General features: G+C 32.1%; 4 protein-coding genes across 4 annotated transcripts; 2 read left to right on the forward strand and 2 right to left on the reverse strand.

The window, feature by feature from the left end:
* Nucleotides 1-13: 13 nt before the first annotated feature.
* On the forward strand, nucleotides 14-2,501 carry LOC117207167. The gene is made up of 7 exons (XM_033447108.1): nucleotides 14-298; nucleotides 398-663; nucleotides 811-1,065; nucleotides 1,385-1,637; nucleotides 2,041-2,109; nucleotides 2,187-2,276; nucleotides 2,349-2,501. The coding sequence occupies exons 1-7, from the start codon at nucleotides 14-16 to the stop codon at nucleotides 2,475-2,477; spliced, it is 1,347 nt and encodes a 448-aa protein (XP_033302999.1). The 3' UTR covers nucleotides 2,478-2,501.
* A 632-nt stretch (nucleotides 2,502-3,133) lies between these two features.
* On the forward strand, nucleotides 3,134-6,440 carry LOC117207204 (putative gustatory receptor 28b). Its single transcript, XM_033447164.1, has 7 exons — nucleotides 3,134-3,689; nucleotides 4,033-4,301; nucleotides 4,599-4,784; nucleotides 5,322-5,571; nucleotides 5,785-5,853; nucleotides 5,945-6,034; nucleotides 6,166-6,440. Exons 1-7 carry the CDS (start codon nucleotides 3,393-3,395, stop codon nucleotides 6,274-6,276), a joined length of 1,272 nt encoding a protein of 423 aa, XP_033303055.1. The 5' UTR covers nucleotides 3,134-3,392; the 3' UTR covers nucleotides 6,277-6,440.
* A 1,624-nt stretch (nucleotides 6,441-8,064) lies between these two features.
* LOC117207175 (protein KRI1 homolog) lies at nucleotides 8,065-11,126 on the reverse strand. The gene is made up of 7 exons (XM_033447121.1): nucleotides 10,838-11,126; nucleotides 10,676-10,764; nucleotides 10,213-10,605; nucleotides 9,382-10,149; nucleotides 9,054-9,317; nucleotides 8,823-8,980; nucleotides 8,065-8,747 (listed from the first exon to the last, which is right to left on the reverse strand). Exons 1-7 carry the CDS (start codon nucleotides 10,947-10,949, stop codon nucleotides 8,114-8,116), a joined length of 2,418 nt encoding a protein of 805 aa, XP_033303012.1. The 5' UTR covers nucleotides 10,950-11,126; the 3' UTR covers nucleotides 8,065-8,113.
* Nucleotides 11,127-11,817: 691 nt separating this feature from the next.
* Nucleotides 11,818-13,282, reverse strand: LOC117207179 (DNA/RNA-binding protein KIN17). Its single transcript, XM_033447125.1, has 2 exons — nucleotides 12,697-13,282; nucleotides 11,818-12,606 (listed from the first exon to the last, which is right to left on the reverse strand). Exons 1-2 carry the CDS (start codon nucleotides 13,100-13,102, stop codon nucleotides 11,831-11,833), a joined length of 1,182 nt encoding a protein of 393 aa, XP_033303016.1. The 5' UTR covers nucleotides 13,103-13,282; the 3' UTR covers nucleotides 11,818-11,830.
* Nucleotides 13,283-14,404: the final 1,122 nt, after the last annotated feature.

Raw genomic sequence — 14,404 nt, forward strand, 5'->3', positions numbered from 1 at the left:
GATAAAAGCAAGAATGAAAAATTACGAGACAACAACAAGGGTAATAACCATATTGAATTACATGGTGGCACTTCGAAACTTCATAGATCCAAGAAAACACCGATTCAAATTTATATGTAGCTGGATTTGGAACACGTTGTTAATTGTTGTGCTTTCTGTTTCCTCAATTCATGCACAAATAGAAGATGGAAAATATCACATAGTGTATAATATAGAGAGCGTCACATACGTATTCCAATATATCACGTATCTACTTGGATACATAAGCATAGTGATCATTGGTCTGTACCAATCCAAGGTGAAAACACAATGGATCTTCTTTTAATTATATGGTAATGAAATTTTTACGCAAATTTAATAACTCGATTACTTTTCTTTTTACTCGTTTATCATTCAGAACGTATCGGCGTTGATAAGACAGATCGACAAAGTGGACGAACATTTGAAGAAATTGGGAAGTGAAATCGAGTATCGCAGTTTGCATCGACATATAACGATCGTCGGATCATTCTGGTTACTAAATGCGGTCGTAACATCTGTAATTTTCATAAAGATTTTAATACAAAACCTTCTACTACCTTGGACAGCACTTATTGTCTTTATTTACTGTTACATAACGAACGCCCAGTCAGTCGTATTATACGAATACAACACAGCGATTTAGTATGTAAACAATTAAAAACAGATACTCTTCATCATCTGTACTATCATCCTTCATTTGATTATATTCGATATTTTCATTACATTTTACTCTAAAATATTTCAAAATAATTCTTCTCCCTATTTTTCAAAATTATACTGTTATTACAGTTGGCTAGGATCGCGAATTAAGATGATAAACGAGCTTCTCGAAACGTTCCTCTTGGAGAAAAACAAAGTAAAAGCAGAGGACTCCAATACGGAGACCATCTTTGAACCAAGTCATAATGTTCGAAATAGATTTGAATTGAACAATTGGCTGTCCGAACGATCTTTAAATGTTCCAGAAGTATCTACGACGAGCGGTGTTTCGAATGTAAAACAAAAGATCGTCCAAGAAAAAGTTCATATACTTCGGCAAATTAGGTAAATAAAAATCGAATTAATAACAGTTACAGCAACGGATCTTTGTCAGTTTTTTATGTTTTCCATTGAAAACATAAGATAAAACGGCAACGAAAGACAAAGCTACTTTATAAAAAAAAATTTTATTCGTCCAATGAACCTTTGAACCCAACGTCCAATGAACCCAATTATTTGATACACCCTTTTAATTTTGCCCTGAGAATTTGTAAATTTTCTTGTTTAACGCAACTCGGATTTAACCATTCATTTGTTTGACAGTATATATTATTTTACGTATTCCGACAAAAAAAAAAAATTTTGAAAATTCGCAAATTTCAAGGTTCGTGCATCTACAAGTGTGCAAGGTATCGAGGATGGTGAACGATATATTCAACGCCCAAATATTAATATATACGATTACTACTCTGCTATATTTTACTATATGTGTTTACAACTTGTACATGACTCTTCACAGAGGGTCTAATGCAGTAAAAGATCAATTGGATATTATATTGATATATATGTTGGATAGCGTGGTTGGTACCTTGAAGATCGTTTTAATGAGCTACGACTGCGAATATACAATTGGACAGGTAAAAAATATAATTTTAATTCTTGAACTCTGCTGTGTTGGTTATTTTTCACCAAATCATATTTTCTTAAGTTATGAATAATAACTTGCTACTTGGGAATTAGTACGTCGTTAGGAATAATACTAACAATTAATTTTGATTCGTTTCAAAGACTGTGATACATACCACCATTCGTTCATCGATTTTAAAAGGCTTTCATTACTCGATTTTCCAATAAAAACAGATTTCCCTGCAGAACAATTGTTACATTTTTACAGTATACGTATCGATATGCTCATAGTTTTATGAAACGAACATGTTGTATGTTATAAGATGTTTACGTTCTTTAGCAGGAATGAAATAAATATTTCCACTGTTTTGGAAAAGCAAGTAACAGTGCTTGACACGATCAATCGATTTTCAGGCTAACAAAACGATAGGAAACATCCACGCGTATCCTGTGCACGAAGGAAACGCAGAATTAACAGATGAGGTAAAAAATGGAAATTTTAATCATTTACAGATTAAAATGAAATTATCGTAAGTAACGTAGAATTAATCTATTGGTAGATCCTCCATTTTTCTTGGCAAATATCGTACACCCAACTTGAAAAAACGAAATCGGTTGATTATATATTGAACTATGGATTCGTCCGTTACGTTAGTATACTTCTTTACATGGATGTATTTCTCCTTGAATTTATTACAAATTTGTTCATATACGTTTTACAGTGTTTCAACTTCGTAATATCTTATTTGGTGATTATGGTACAATGGAGCCAAAACTTGATAAAGAACGATCCAATATTAATCACAAACGAAACCACCACCTTGTACGAGAATACAAGTATCGTAGTATAACTATGCATAGTGCTCGATAGAATCGTATTGTAAAATTATGAAACACGTAGGTAAAGTCTGTGAGTGTTAAATATTAATACAATGCGTCTCGTAATTAACGTTCCTCTCGCAAAACCGCCGTACAATTTGCAATCCTTACACATAAATATGTTGAGGTACAAGGTACAAGACATACAACGCGACAAAATCTAATTAGGAAAATCGTCATTGTTCATTTCGTTAACGTAACTATAAAATATACATCTAATAACGTATAAGAAATGATAGTATTTGAGGACTTTACGAGACGTAGTGTATGTGTACTGGAGCTTGATTCGGTGTAAAATACCACAACTCGTATGTGTCGTAACAAATATATTTAAAGGAAAAAACACTTACGATGAAATAATATTTTTATTCCCGTATGAATTACAAAAATATTCTTATCTCTTCGTTATTTTACCAAATTATTGACATTTTACCAAATTATTACCCAATTATTATCATCAGTGTCATTTGCACACCTTGGATTCCAGGTGCTCCACATTATTCTCAAAAATCGGTATAATTCTTTTTATTCTCTAATCAAACATGATCCATATTCTTAGAAAAACCTAAGGAAAAAAACATTGCATAAGATCATATCCTTCACTTTCCCAACAGTAATATTCTTACTTTTGCGATATTAATCGGACAGTTCTACTATGCGCAATTTCATCCTATAGACTCGTCATTAACTGTTCCTCATAGCAATTTCATCCTCGTAACGATATCGATCCAGATACGAGCAGGCAATTGTTGTGCTCGTTATTACTTAGCAGTCTATTTAACATTCGTGACACGATAATGATCCTTCAAAACTATTCCGAAAGGATGGCAAAGAAGTAGAGTGTTCAAGTTTATCCACTGTTAAAGTTCTCGCGACTTTGATCCGCGATGTTCAAACCGAAAACTCTCAGGCAAACCATAGTGCCGTCGTTAGTGATGAATTTTCTTTTCGGGATGGGCATCAGTGACGTTTTTAGCAAAAAACCATCGAAACTGATAGAGTACGCGTACACCCTGTGTGTTTTGATACTGGTTAATGTCGTTGGTATATTAATGGTACCTTATTTCAATAAATATTATATAATTAGCATGCTCAGCTTAAGTCGAGTCGCGTTCAAATTACTGATTTATGCGAATCTTTGGACGTTAAGCACGTTGATCGCCGCCAGCAGATTAAATGCGCAGGTAAATTGAGCGCTTTGTTTCGAAAAAGTTTTATTTTAAATACAAAGACCACAGGGGAAGACACGATACACCTGTGTCATATTTTTCGGATGTTATGGGGCACCAGTTTTGAAATTCGGTAGATTATAAACACTCGATAATTACTTTCAGATTGACCGTGTTATATTTTTATTTTGGATTAGATATATATCTAATATATCTATATTTCTTAATTGAAAAAAAAAAGAAAAAATAATATGTACAGCAGTAAATTTTCATCCGAGATAGTTTTAAAGAGTCGAAGTTCCAATACCATACGACCGGTTAATTTATTCGTAATTTTAATACGTCTTTCGTCTTCTAGAAATTACGTACTTTGATCGCACTTGTAGAAACGAACGATCAAGCAATGGAAAGAATAGGATTGCCACGAATGTATCGTACGCTGTTCATGTATCAGATAAAGGAATTCGTGGTTTACGGATTTATCACAGTCGTTTTCGTCGCAGTCACTTCCAAATGGCATTTTGCAACATCCACGCCAACGATGATGAAACTGTGCCTTTCCTTGGTAGCCCACGTTCCATTCGTAGTCATCTACGTTTCCAGCGCTACCTTCGGCTTTTGGGTCACGTATGAAACCAAATATTCAAAAACGATTAATTATTCAATTATTCAAATATTCCAAAATATTTAATCACGGTAGAATTCCATTTATAGAAATGAAATTTTAATCAGTGCTCGATTAAGTGAACTCGTTCCAATTATACTTATGCGTTATCGTCTATAAAGATGTTCTGTGAATCATCCGCTAGTAACGAGAACCGTGACAATGATGAACCATTTACTACGCCACAAATTACGATAAATAGAGTTCTACTATGATAGTGTTCCAATGAAACCATAAAAAATACAATGTATAAAATGTAGGTGCTTGAGGTTGAAGCTTCACCAACTGAATCAATTGCTTCATAGTATGTTGGCCACGATGACACCGGAATCGTCATTGCATAAAAGATTTCTACAGACGAAGAACGATTTCGAGAACAATAAATTCTGGTCGTTTAGGAATGAACAAGGGAGCCATGGAAACACGAACAAGATAAGATCAATAAAGTGAGATTCTGCGTTGAGCGGAAAACCGCATAACGTTCTCTGTATCGTTTCTCATATGTTATACGTTAATCTGTCTAGCGTGGCAAGAGATAGTAGAAAATTGTTTAATAGGAATATTTGATATAACGCGTGAGAGAAGATTGGAGATTGCGCGTTTGCATTTTCGCAGCGATCTTACAAAATTGTTAAAAATTGTTAAAATCGATAAAGAACTTTTCGTTCGAAATATTTGAGGAGAAACGTTTCTGTCGAATTGTACAGTTGGAATGTATCAGGAAATTTAACTGCACTGCGGTAAATATATCGTCCCGAAATTCTTCAAATTTAGTCTTTACAGCAGACAGATAAAACCGTAGAAAAGAAATAGATTAGGTTTTACTTCGATGGATAATTTAATATCGAGGAAAGTATTAAACGTCAATTTTTAAGAACGAAATATAATATAAATTTCAGTTTTTTTAAGACGAGACTGTGCGATAAATAGTTTTGACAATATTAAATTATTCATTCATACGAACATACATTTTTTTCGAAAAGGCAAATGCATCTAAAGATAATCAAGATCGTGAAAGTCGTGAATGACGCGTTCGGCATGCAGATTCTGTTGCTGATGATCACATCGGTTATCTTCACCATTACTTTCCTCTACATATTGTACAGAATTATATGGCTGGATCTGACCATGGATGAACTTATAAAAGAACTGGTCTCCGTGATTTGCTGGTTCCTAGTTTACGCGTCGCAAATCTTGCATGTGAATCACGTTTGTGCTAAAACGAACTCAGAGGTACAGCATTTTATCAGAAGAAACTATCGATACACGTCGATAAACGTTTGAAAGCTTAAAGATGTTAATGAACATAGAAGAATATTAAAAAAAAAAAGAGAGAAAAGTATTATTTAAATATGTTTCTCAAAATATATATCTAAAATCGTGCAAGATTAAAATAGTTGAAAGAAATGAAAAAACATGGAAATTCCTATTATTAATTGTTCACAGGTAACAATTATGGGCGATGTTATTTGCGACCTGTACGAACCATCCACCAGCAACGAATTTCGAGCAGAGGTAAATATTCAAGACATATATAAAAAGGTATGTTGTAAGATTATAAAAAAAAGCACATCCACTAAATTCAGATGAAAAATGACATTTTTAGATTCGAAATTTCACCCTACAACTGATACAAAATCCGGTGGTATTCACGGCTCGTGGATATTTCAACCTGGACCACACGTTTATTCAAGCAGTACATGGACCTTTAATTAAATAAGAAATAGAATTTAGAATTTACAAGCTATAATTTTAAATTTCATTGCAATTTTAATATATAGCTGTTAGTGAGTTATATCATTCTTTAATTAACATTTGTTTTTTCAGGTCATTGGAACGATTACCACGTATCTGATAATTATGATACAAGTGGGCGATGTGACGAAGTCACAAACCGCGAAAACTCTAAACAATGAATCCGATGAGATTTTATTCTAAGAAATGTATTTCGGTGGAAATTGTACTCGACTTAAAGTTAAATCCAATTTCTCTCAGTTCTTTTATTAATATCATATAATATCAATTAATAAAGTTACGAATTGTTTTCATCGATTATAAATCGAATTGTAAGTTGAATTTTCCGGCAAAAAATGATAAATTCGTCGAAAGCACCAAAATAGTATCTTGAACTCAAATTTCTTCACCAAGTTACTCGGATATTCGCCCTGACAATTTTCCGCCAATTAGAACGTGGACAGGGATGATACCTCAATTACACTACCCCCTGGTACGCCCTATACGATTCCAGATGGAGGCGTTAGCCCGTGAAATTTGGTAATCTTGAAACTGGATAGCTCGTAATTCGGTGAAAATAGCTACTTCTTCGAACAACCCCTAACCGATTTTTACTTAGCGAAAATAGCGATTAAACAGTCTTGGAAATCTGAATTAAATTACTCTTCGAAGAATCTAAAATGATATATTCAGAGATGAAACTAAAATGTTTTTCTACTGACTTTCAAATTTTCGAAACTCTGCGTGATTTTAGTAAAAAATGAAAGCTTCCAAAATTGTATTACCACGTAATATTTTCAAGTAATTGGATAGGAGGAAAAGAAAAGAAATTTGCATTAACCGTGTAGTCTAGTTTCGATCACTTTCGACTCAAACAAACGTATTTTTCGTCAGAAAATATCCGCAATTTAAACACAATTTCACGTTTCGATTTTACGTTAAACATCTTCCTAAAATATCACAAAACCTTTTTCTTCGATAAAATGAAAGCAGTTGGTAAATTATATTCCAAACTTTTCTGTCTGATCTCTGTACTCCTTTGTTAATTCTCGTTATTCATTCGTCGCGATATAGCTTTTCTTTCTTTTCTTTTTATTTTGTGTGTATGTGTTTATGTAGTTCATTTTAGTATTGCAACTCACGCGGCACGGGTAAAATACACGTTTACAACGGGTATAACATTAATTGAGAATTAAGGGTGCGAACGAGCGTAGCCGTCAGGAGCCACCTGCTACCGTGGAATACTGGTGGGGCTAGGAGAATTGATATATTGTACCCAAGGGGACAGAGAGACCAGTTTAGATGGGTGCAAGTACCGTGTCATCCCTAATCCTCTCCCCTCTCGTTAACTAACATTCGTAAGAGATATCTGGGCTTTGTTGCCGATTAAATTATTCCAGTCAATGCGATCGAATCCACGATAGTGTATGTCTGCATGTATAATATAATGTACAAAAGCGTATCATTAATTTTAAATTTCGAATTTTATTCTAACTGACAAATATTACATTGTCTTCCTTTCTACTCTACATACATGTATGTATTTTATAAAAAATATTATAATTTCTTTAACGTCAGTTTTAAAAGCAAATTTATTCTTTTTATATAAATTTAAGAAATATAATTTCTTAATAATAATTTTGCAAAACAATATAACAATAATAATAATAGTGTTAATATTTGTTTAATATCGATGGCTGATTTTCATTGAACGGAAACAGAGAGATAGATTTTCTTGACCAAGGCATATGGTATGGATTAAGATGGAGATTTTAGAAAAGTAAACTCAAACAGGCTGCTACGATTCTAATAATCCGCAAACGTCGTTTATCATGTCGAAACGGATTTACCCTAACAACAGGACACTCCTACTTGAGGGTGCGGGTATTCGATCACATCGTATCCTCGCCAAACGTTTACCCCGCATGTTTATTGATATTGAACAGGGCGCGCACGGCGGCGTAAGAAAGCGGGGAATATAAAGATAGTCGATTATAATAACAAATTATATGTACATATTTATATTTACAATATGACATAGTTATTGTTTCTTCTTTCCGTATTTCAATTTGTTTTTCAGTTTCTTTGGATTTATTCCATATACCTTTAATCTTTCCGGATTTAATGAAGCAATGTCACTACTAATTTTTTCGTCCTTTGCCCCATTCTTCTTCTTCTTTTTGTCGAGCTTCTTCTTCATCATCTTCTCCTTTAATTTTGTTTTTTTCGAATGTTTGACATTTGACTCGTGATTTTGATCACTAACTTTCTTTCTAGATGAAAATTCTTTATCGATAGGTTCGTCTGTAGTTTTTTCTTCTTCGTGAATTTTATTTTCGGTGGAATTTATAGATTCTTCCACCTTATTAATCTTTAGCTTCTTTTTCTTTGGCTGCTCACGCTGTTCCTCTGGCTTCCGCTTTTCACATTTCACATGTTTCTTTGATTTTTCTTCTGTTACATTAACGTTATTTTTTATTTTTTCATCACTTTCATTAGATTGTTTGTTATATTTAGATGTTTCGTGATTAATCTCGACAGTGGCTGAATCGTTCTGATCGTCTTGTATCTTTTTCTTCTTCTTTCGTCTCTTCTTTTTTGTTTCTATGCTTTCATTAACGCTGGTAGTAGTTGCGATCTCTTTTTTGTCTCCCTCTTCGTCATCCTCGGCTTCCCTGAAAAATGTTAAATACAGTTTGTAGTAAATAGTACAAAATCAGTTTAAAAAATTTCCATCCTTCTTGCCTTACTTGTATAGACTTGTAAGTATCTTTCTTTTAAGTGCCTCGTTCTTGGCCTTCTGTTTATACATTTGGACGTCATTTAGTTCAGCATGTTCTGGTCTGTACTGAAGAGCTTTCTTCAAGGAACACCATTTATTCAATTCTTTATCATCGGCCATCAATATCTAATAAAAAGGACGTAGTAAGGTGTCTTACAGAAAAATAAAGTCGTTAAAAATAATATTAATATTTACTTACCTCTTCTATGCTCAAACCATAATCGTTTGGCACAACTTCTCTGTATTTAAATCTACATGGTATGTCACCAATCATATCTTCGTAATCCAATGAGTAATACTTATCGAAATATTCTTCATAAGATTTATGTTGTTGGGGATCAAATTTCGGCTTTTCTTTTGCTATGAGTTCTGCAAACTTAGACTTTCGTCTACGTTTTCTTCTTTTAGAATCCATTTCCATTTCTTCCTGAACTCTTTTCAATGGATTATAATCCGCATCCATCTGAAATTATATGTAATTTTGGTTTATTTTCTTGGAATAAAAATAATTAATATAAATCAATTACATTAAATTCTGGATCCTCGCAATGCGGTCCTTCATATCCATCTTCATCTGCCAAATTTTCTGTATTTGGATCATAATTATCCCAGGTATCCTCGATTCCTAGTTCCTCGTCAATATCTTGAAACTCGGGCTTAGCATTCCCCTCGGGAACCGCATAGTAATCGTCATTAAAAATTTGATTCATTTTTTGATCATATTTGGCAGGATCAAAATCACCCTCCAAATCAATATCATTAAATTGAATATCGTCATTCCCTGTAATTTCCTTCAATTTCTCTATTTTTTCTTCGATTTCTTTTCTCTTTAATGCTTTCAACTGCTTAAGTTCCTCTTGTTTCCTTAATTTCTCATCTTCTTTCCTCTTTTTTATCTCTGCTCTCTTTTCGGCTCTACGAGTATCTTTCCTTCTTAAAGAATTCTCCATGCTACGCGGATACCGTTTAATAAATTCCTGATCAGGTTCTTCAAATCTAAAATTATATTTAAGCTCAAATTCTTCTTGCTTTTCAATGTTTTTCTCATCTTCTGACAAATTCTCATCACTGTCGTGAATTACGTAGTTTCTGCCTTCATTGTCATCTTCGTCGTCATCCGATCCCGTATTTTTATCTAGATATTTATCATTAAGCACATAATCCCTTAAGAATTTCTCATTAGCATCTAAATTAGAGCTAGACCAAAAATCACGCAGAGGTTTAAGTACCTGCTGCTCATTTTCATTTATATTTGTCCTTTGTCCTTTCAACCATTCCTTGTAATCTGCCTCTTCCTAAATAATAAACATAACATCAGTTTTGTTACAAAAAATAAGAAGTGATCAAGGGCAGCTTACTTTTGCTTTTTCACTTTCAGATTTGGTTTTCGGTTTTAGCAAATCATCTTCCTCTTCCTCGTCGTGCAATGCGCCTTTGAAACTTTCTTTTAGTTCTTTTTGCTCTTGTGCATATGTGATTTGTTTAGTTTCTGCTTTATCTTTTTTGAGTATACTTTCATCCTCACTGTCGCTAAATTTCCCTTCCCTTTCCACGATAATGTTCCTTTCATAATCTCTCAGAAAAATAGCTTTTTCTTTTTTAGTTTTTTGCTTCTTCTTTTCAATATATACTTCCTGTGCCTTATTAGTATCATCAAAAAATGTTACATTTTGGTTATAAATTTTTGGGTCTTTATTTTTTAAAAGAGCTAGTGTCTTATAAAAATCTTTATCAAATTGCTGTGTCAGCTCCTATGAAAGAAAAATGTAATTAATAAAATAATACAGAATTTTGTTATATTTGTAAAATATTGTATTATACATTTTCTTCTTCTTTTTCAGAAGAACTCTCACTGTCAGAACTCTCATCTAAGTTTGTATCGTCATTAACGTCTCCGTATTTTGTTTTTACTGAAATATATTGGATTGTTAGACAAAAATATCCATTAATGCATGAGGTTATAAGTCAGTTATATGTACTTACACTTATTTAATTCTTCCTTCTGCCGCCAATTGTTATAGTTTTTAGCATAATCCGTATTTATTTTTAATTCTTCATCAGAATCAGAATTATTACCGTTAAATAAAGTAATCATTATGTTAAGTATTAGAAATTTAAGTGAACAATTATATATTATACATTCGATTTCTATAACATACAATACTTCATTAATTCTTGATGTAAAATAATTATAAAAAAGTGTTACTTTCTTTATAAGTGAAATTTACCAAATTACGAAAAATAAAAATTGTTCTTCTGACAGCATATACAATATACAATACCAGAATACCAGAATACCAGAATAAAATGGTATGGAGGTTATCTTATCGAGAAACGAAAAGCCATATGTCGCCTTCCTCTGCTTAGGGACTTAATAAAAAGTTTTTATTCTTGAAATAAAATATATTAAATCATTATCTTATTGAAAAATAAGTAAACAATTTTTATATCAACATAAGAAAATTTTATAAAATTATTATTTTTTTTTTATTCTATTAATTAAGAGGTTATATGTTCATTAAAACTATTCTAATCTCCAAAATACTTAGTCATATATATATTAATGTTATAATTTTTAATTAATTTAGTTATTTAATGTAAATATAAACATATATATTGACAAATATAATTAAAAAAATCAGTTTTATTTGGAAAATACATAAATGTACATAAAAAGTTAACGCTTTTTAAACATTTGCTGTAAACTTTGTACACAGGTGCTCTTTTAGGTATTTAAGTGACTATACATAGTATATACATTATTTTGATCTATCAATTAGCACAGACTAAAGTTACATATAAATTTTATTATATACACATATATACAGAATACAAATGGAATATTTAAACAATATTACAATAAATATTAAAAATCTTTAAAATACAAGTGAAACAATAATGTTTTACTTTATCATATGCTAACCAAGATATATTGTTATAAATATCATGTTATAAATAACATATCTCATCTAATAATCATATCATATATTTGCAAATTTGTTCATACGGTAAATTTTTTACAATAATGTCATCCCTTTCTAATTTTACATCAATACTGTAACTTTCAATGTGAAGTTTATATACTACACCCATCATGCCTTTGTATTTTCCCCAAAGAATCATGACCGGCTTTCCAAAGGCGGGTATTACGGTTTCTAGATATTCCTGATCCAATTTTATAACGTGATTCTCGACTTCTTCAGGCGATTTCAATTTGACCTTCCCAACAAAGTTGGATTTTTCAACAGACTGAACTATTCCTTTAGACTTGTAATATTTGTCTCCAAGAGTCTTAGTAATTACTTTCACCATCAAACCCTCTCTTAACCATCCTTCTCTACTATCTTCATCTTTGCTATATTTAGATGTATGTTTTTCTGATTTTATTGACCTTGTTTCTTTGTCCATATACCCCTTACTTGATTCCTCGGATTTTATATTCGAAATCATAGAGACTGATTCAGTACTAGTTGAACCTTTATCTGCTTTTTCTATTTTTATAATAGGAAGCAGTTTTGGCTTTTTATTTATTTTCATGTTAAGAACTAGTGGTGTATCATTGTCAACTCGTGTTAACGGCTCTTTAACAGTTTCAGATTGTCCGTTACTTTCTTGCTGACCCTTTTCTACTTGTTTTTCTACGAACTCCATCATCCTTTCTTCGTCATCTTTATCCATTTTTTGCTTTTTAGCTTTCCTTTCTTGAGCTGCTAATGTTTCTGGATCTCTGTCGATATATGTTACATACCAACCTAAGGACAGAGAAATCAATGATTAGAAAGAATAATTGATATTTCTTGTTTTTTACAGAACATATAAAATATCACACTTATTAAAATTACCCTTTTCTGTTTCATCAACAACACATTGGCCAGTACGTCCAAGCCATTTAACAAATGCAGTTAACGTAAGCCAGATTGTAGCATTCATATGTATATGTCCTCTATCTGAGATATATTCTTGATAAACTCGATTAGCTGGTACACGTCTGGTACCAAATTGTCTTTTCAACAAGTTTAAGTAACCATGAGAAAATTCTTTTGAGAATTGATCCATATACCGGGATGCATTGTCAGCAAATAGTAATAGCTGTCTATGATGAGATTCTGACATGGTATGACACTTGAATCCATTTTCGTCTCTGCACTGTTTCTGACACATTTGACAATACCATCTCAATTTTTGCAAGCCTTTTGCCTTAATTTTATTAGCAATGTACTTTGGTGTTCCCACTTCGTGTTTACCCATTTTCTTAATCGGCAGTGAATTGATCTACTATAACTGATTAATTGACGAAGTTCAATCAAACTGTATCATAATTATAAAAAGAGTTTTGGAACACGATCATATAAACAGGTTTTTACACCGATATTCCAAAAGCAGCCGGATACAGAAGGGAAATGTCCGACGACTGAGTCATGAAAAATCAAAATGGAAGACAATAAGATTCTCGTTGTGCGCATGCGTCACATACTATCAATGTCTCAGACAGAGACAGAAATGTTTTACTTATCTCTGTCTATCACGCAGAACGAAAAGTTCTGTTGCATTCTATGTTGATTTTTCACGATTCAATTTTCGGACGGTTTTCCCTAGGGAGTGTCAGAACCTGTTTATATGATCGTAGTCTGTATCAGACTGTACTATTAAATTAAAAACACTGTTTTGCGAGGAAAAAGTTGTTGCAGATTGTAGTTATAAATTCTAATATAATATCATTACCCTTGCTTTTTCAACAAATTGTTAAATGTCTTTCATATTCTGTATATCGGAAAACTATGCAATATTATAACATTAAGAAAAATATCTTTCACATAAATATAAAAATTTATAATAGGTTATTTAACACATCTCCATAATATTGGTAATTTTTGGAGCACTGTTAAAAATGCTATAGAGACATCTATACCACAGACGAGGTACTTAATCAATGTTTTAATAATTTACCGACCGTAGGTAACATTTGTTATTATAAAATGATTTGGATAATAAAAGAAATGTATTTTTAAGAAGTATATATTAATAAAGATATAATTGAAATTAAAGAAAAAAACTTTAGGTTAATGAAAATGTTGTATTAATATAGTGGAATAATAAACAATGTAATTAAAAAATTAAAAGTGCTGTATTTTGTATATTTGGAATTTTTTACTCAATACAATACATATACATATGTACATAAGGCTGTAAATCATGTTTAAGTCTTGTACTTCTCATCTGAACATCTTTAAAGTTATAAAATAGGAACCATCATCTAAGGACTCTACTTAATTTATACGCAATACACGCCTACGATTAATCGATTCTAGACTCGCCAATTTCTAACATTCTCGCAGGAACGTGTAAATTTAATCGATCATTAAGTAACCACATACTCGTAGTAACACGTAATCTGTAACTTCGCTCCTGGTACTACGCCACCCGACTCTAAGTTCAATTTCATATTGCACTTTGGCAATAGACCAGACACAATGTGCTATGTACGACGCGTAAATGTAGACATGCAAACAATTCTTCACGCATTGAAGTACAGTACATTTCATAGGATTG

The sequence above is a fragment of the Bombus bifarius genome, unplaced genomic scaffold (assembly GCF_011952205.1).
Source record: "Bombus bifarius isolate JDL3187 unplaced genomic scaffold, Bbif_JDL3187 scf7180000008023, whole genome shotgun sequence".
Lineage (NCBI taxonomy): Eukaryota > Metazoa > Arthropoda > Insecta > Hymenoptera > Apidae > Bombus > Bombus bifarius.

Coding starts and splice junctions, on each gene's coding strand:
- LOC117207167 (XM_033447108.1), top strand. CDS start 14: ATGAAAAATTACGAGACAACAACAAGGGTAATAACCATATTGAATTAC. Junction 1,638..2,040: donor GCGAATATACAATTGGACAG/GTAAAAAATATA, acceptor ATCGATTTTCAG/GCTAACAAAACGATAGGAAA. Junction 2,277..2,348: donor ACTATGGATTCGTCCGTTAC/GTTAGTATACTT, acceptor TACGTTTTACAG/TGTTTCAACTTCGTAATATC.
- LOC117207175 (XM_033447121.1), bottom strand. CDS start 10,949: ATGATTACTTTATTTAACGGTAATAATTCTGATTCTGATGAAGAATTA. Junction 8,981..9,053: donor ATGGTTTGAGCATAGAAGAG/GTAAGTAAATAT, acceptor CCTTTTTATTAG/ATATTGATGGCCGATGATAA. Junction 8,748..8,822: donor ATACTTACAAGTCTATACAA/GTAAGGCAAGAA, acceptor AACATTTTTCAG/GGAAGCCGAGGATGACGAAG.
- LOC117207179 (XM_033447125.1), bottom strand. CDS start 13,102: ATGGGTAAACACGAAGTGGGAACACCAAAGTACATTGCTAATAAAATT. Junction 12,607..12,696: donor TGTTGATGAAACAGAAAAGG/GTAATTTTAATA, acceptor CTCTGTCCTTAG/GTTGGTATGTAACATATATC.
- LOC117207204 (XM_033447164.1), top strand. CDS start 3,393: ATGTTCAAACCGAAAACTCTCAGGCAAACCATAGTGCCGTCGTTAGTG. Junction 3,690..4,032: donor CCAGCAGATTAAATGCGCAG/GTAAATTGAGCG, acceptor TTCGTCTTCTAG/AAATTACGTACTTTGATCGC. Junction 4,785..5,321: donor AACAAGATAAGATCAATAAA/GTGAGATTCTGC, acceptor TTTTTCGAAAAG/GCAAATGCATCTAAAGATAA.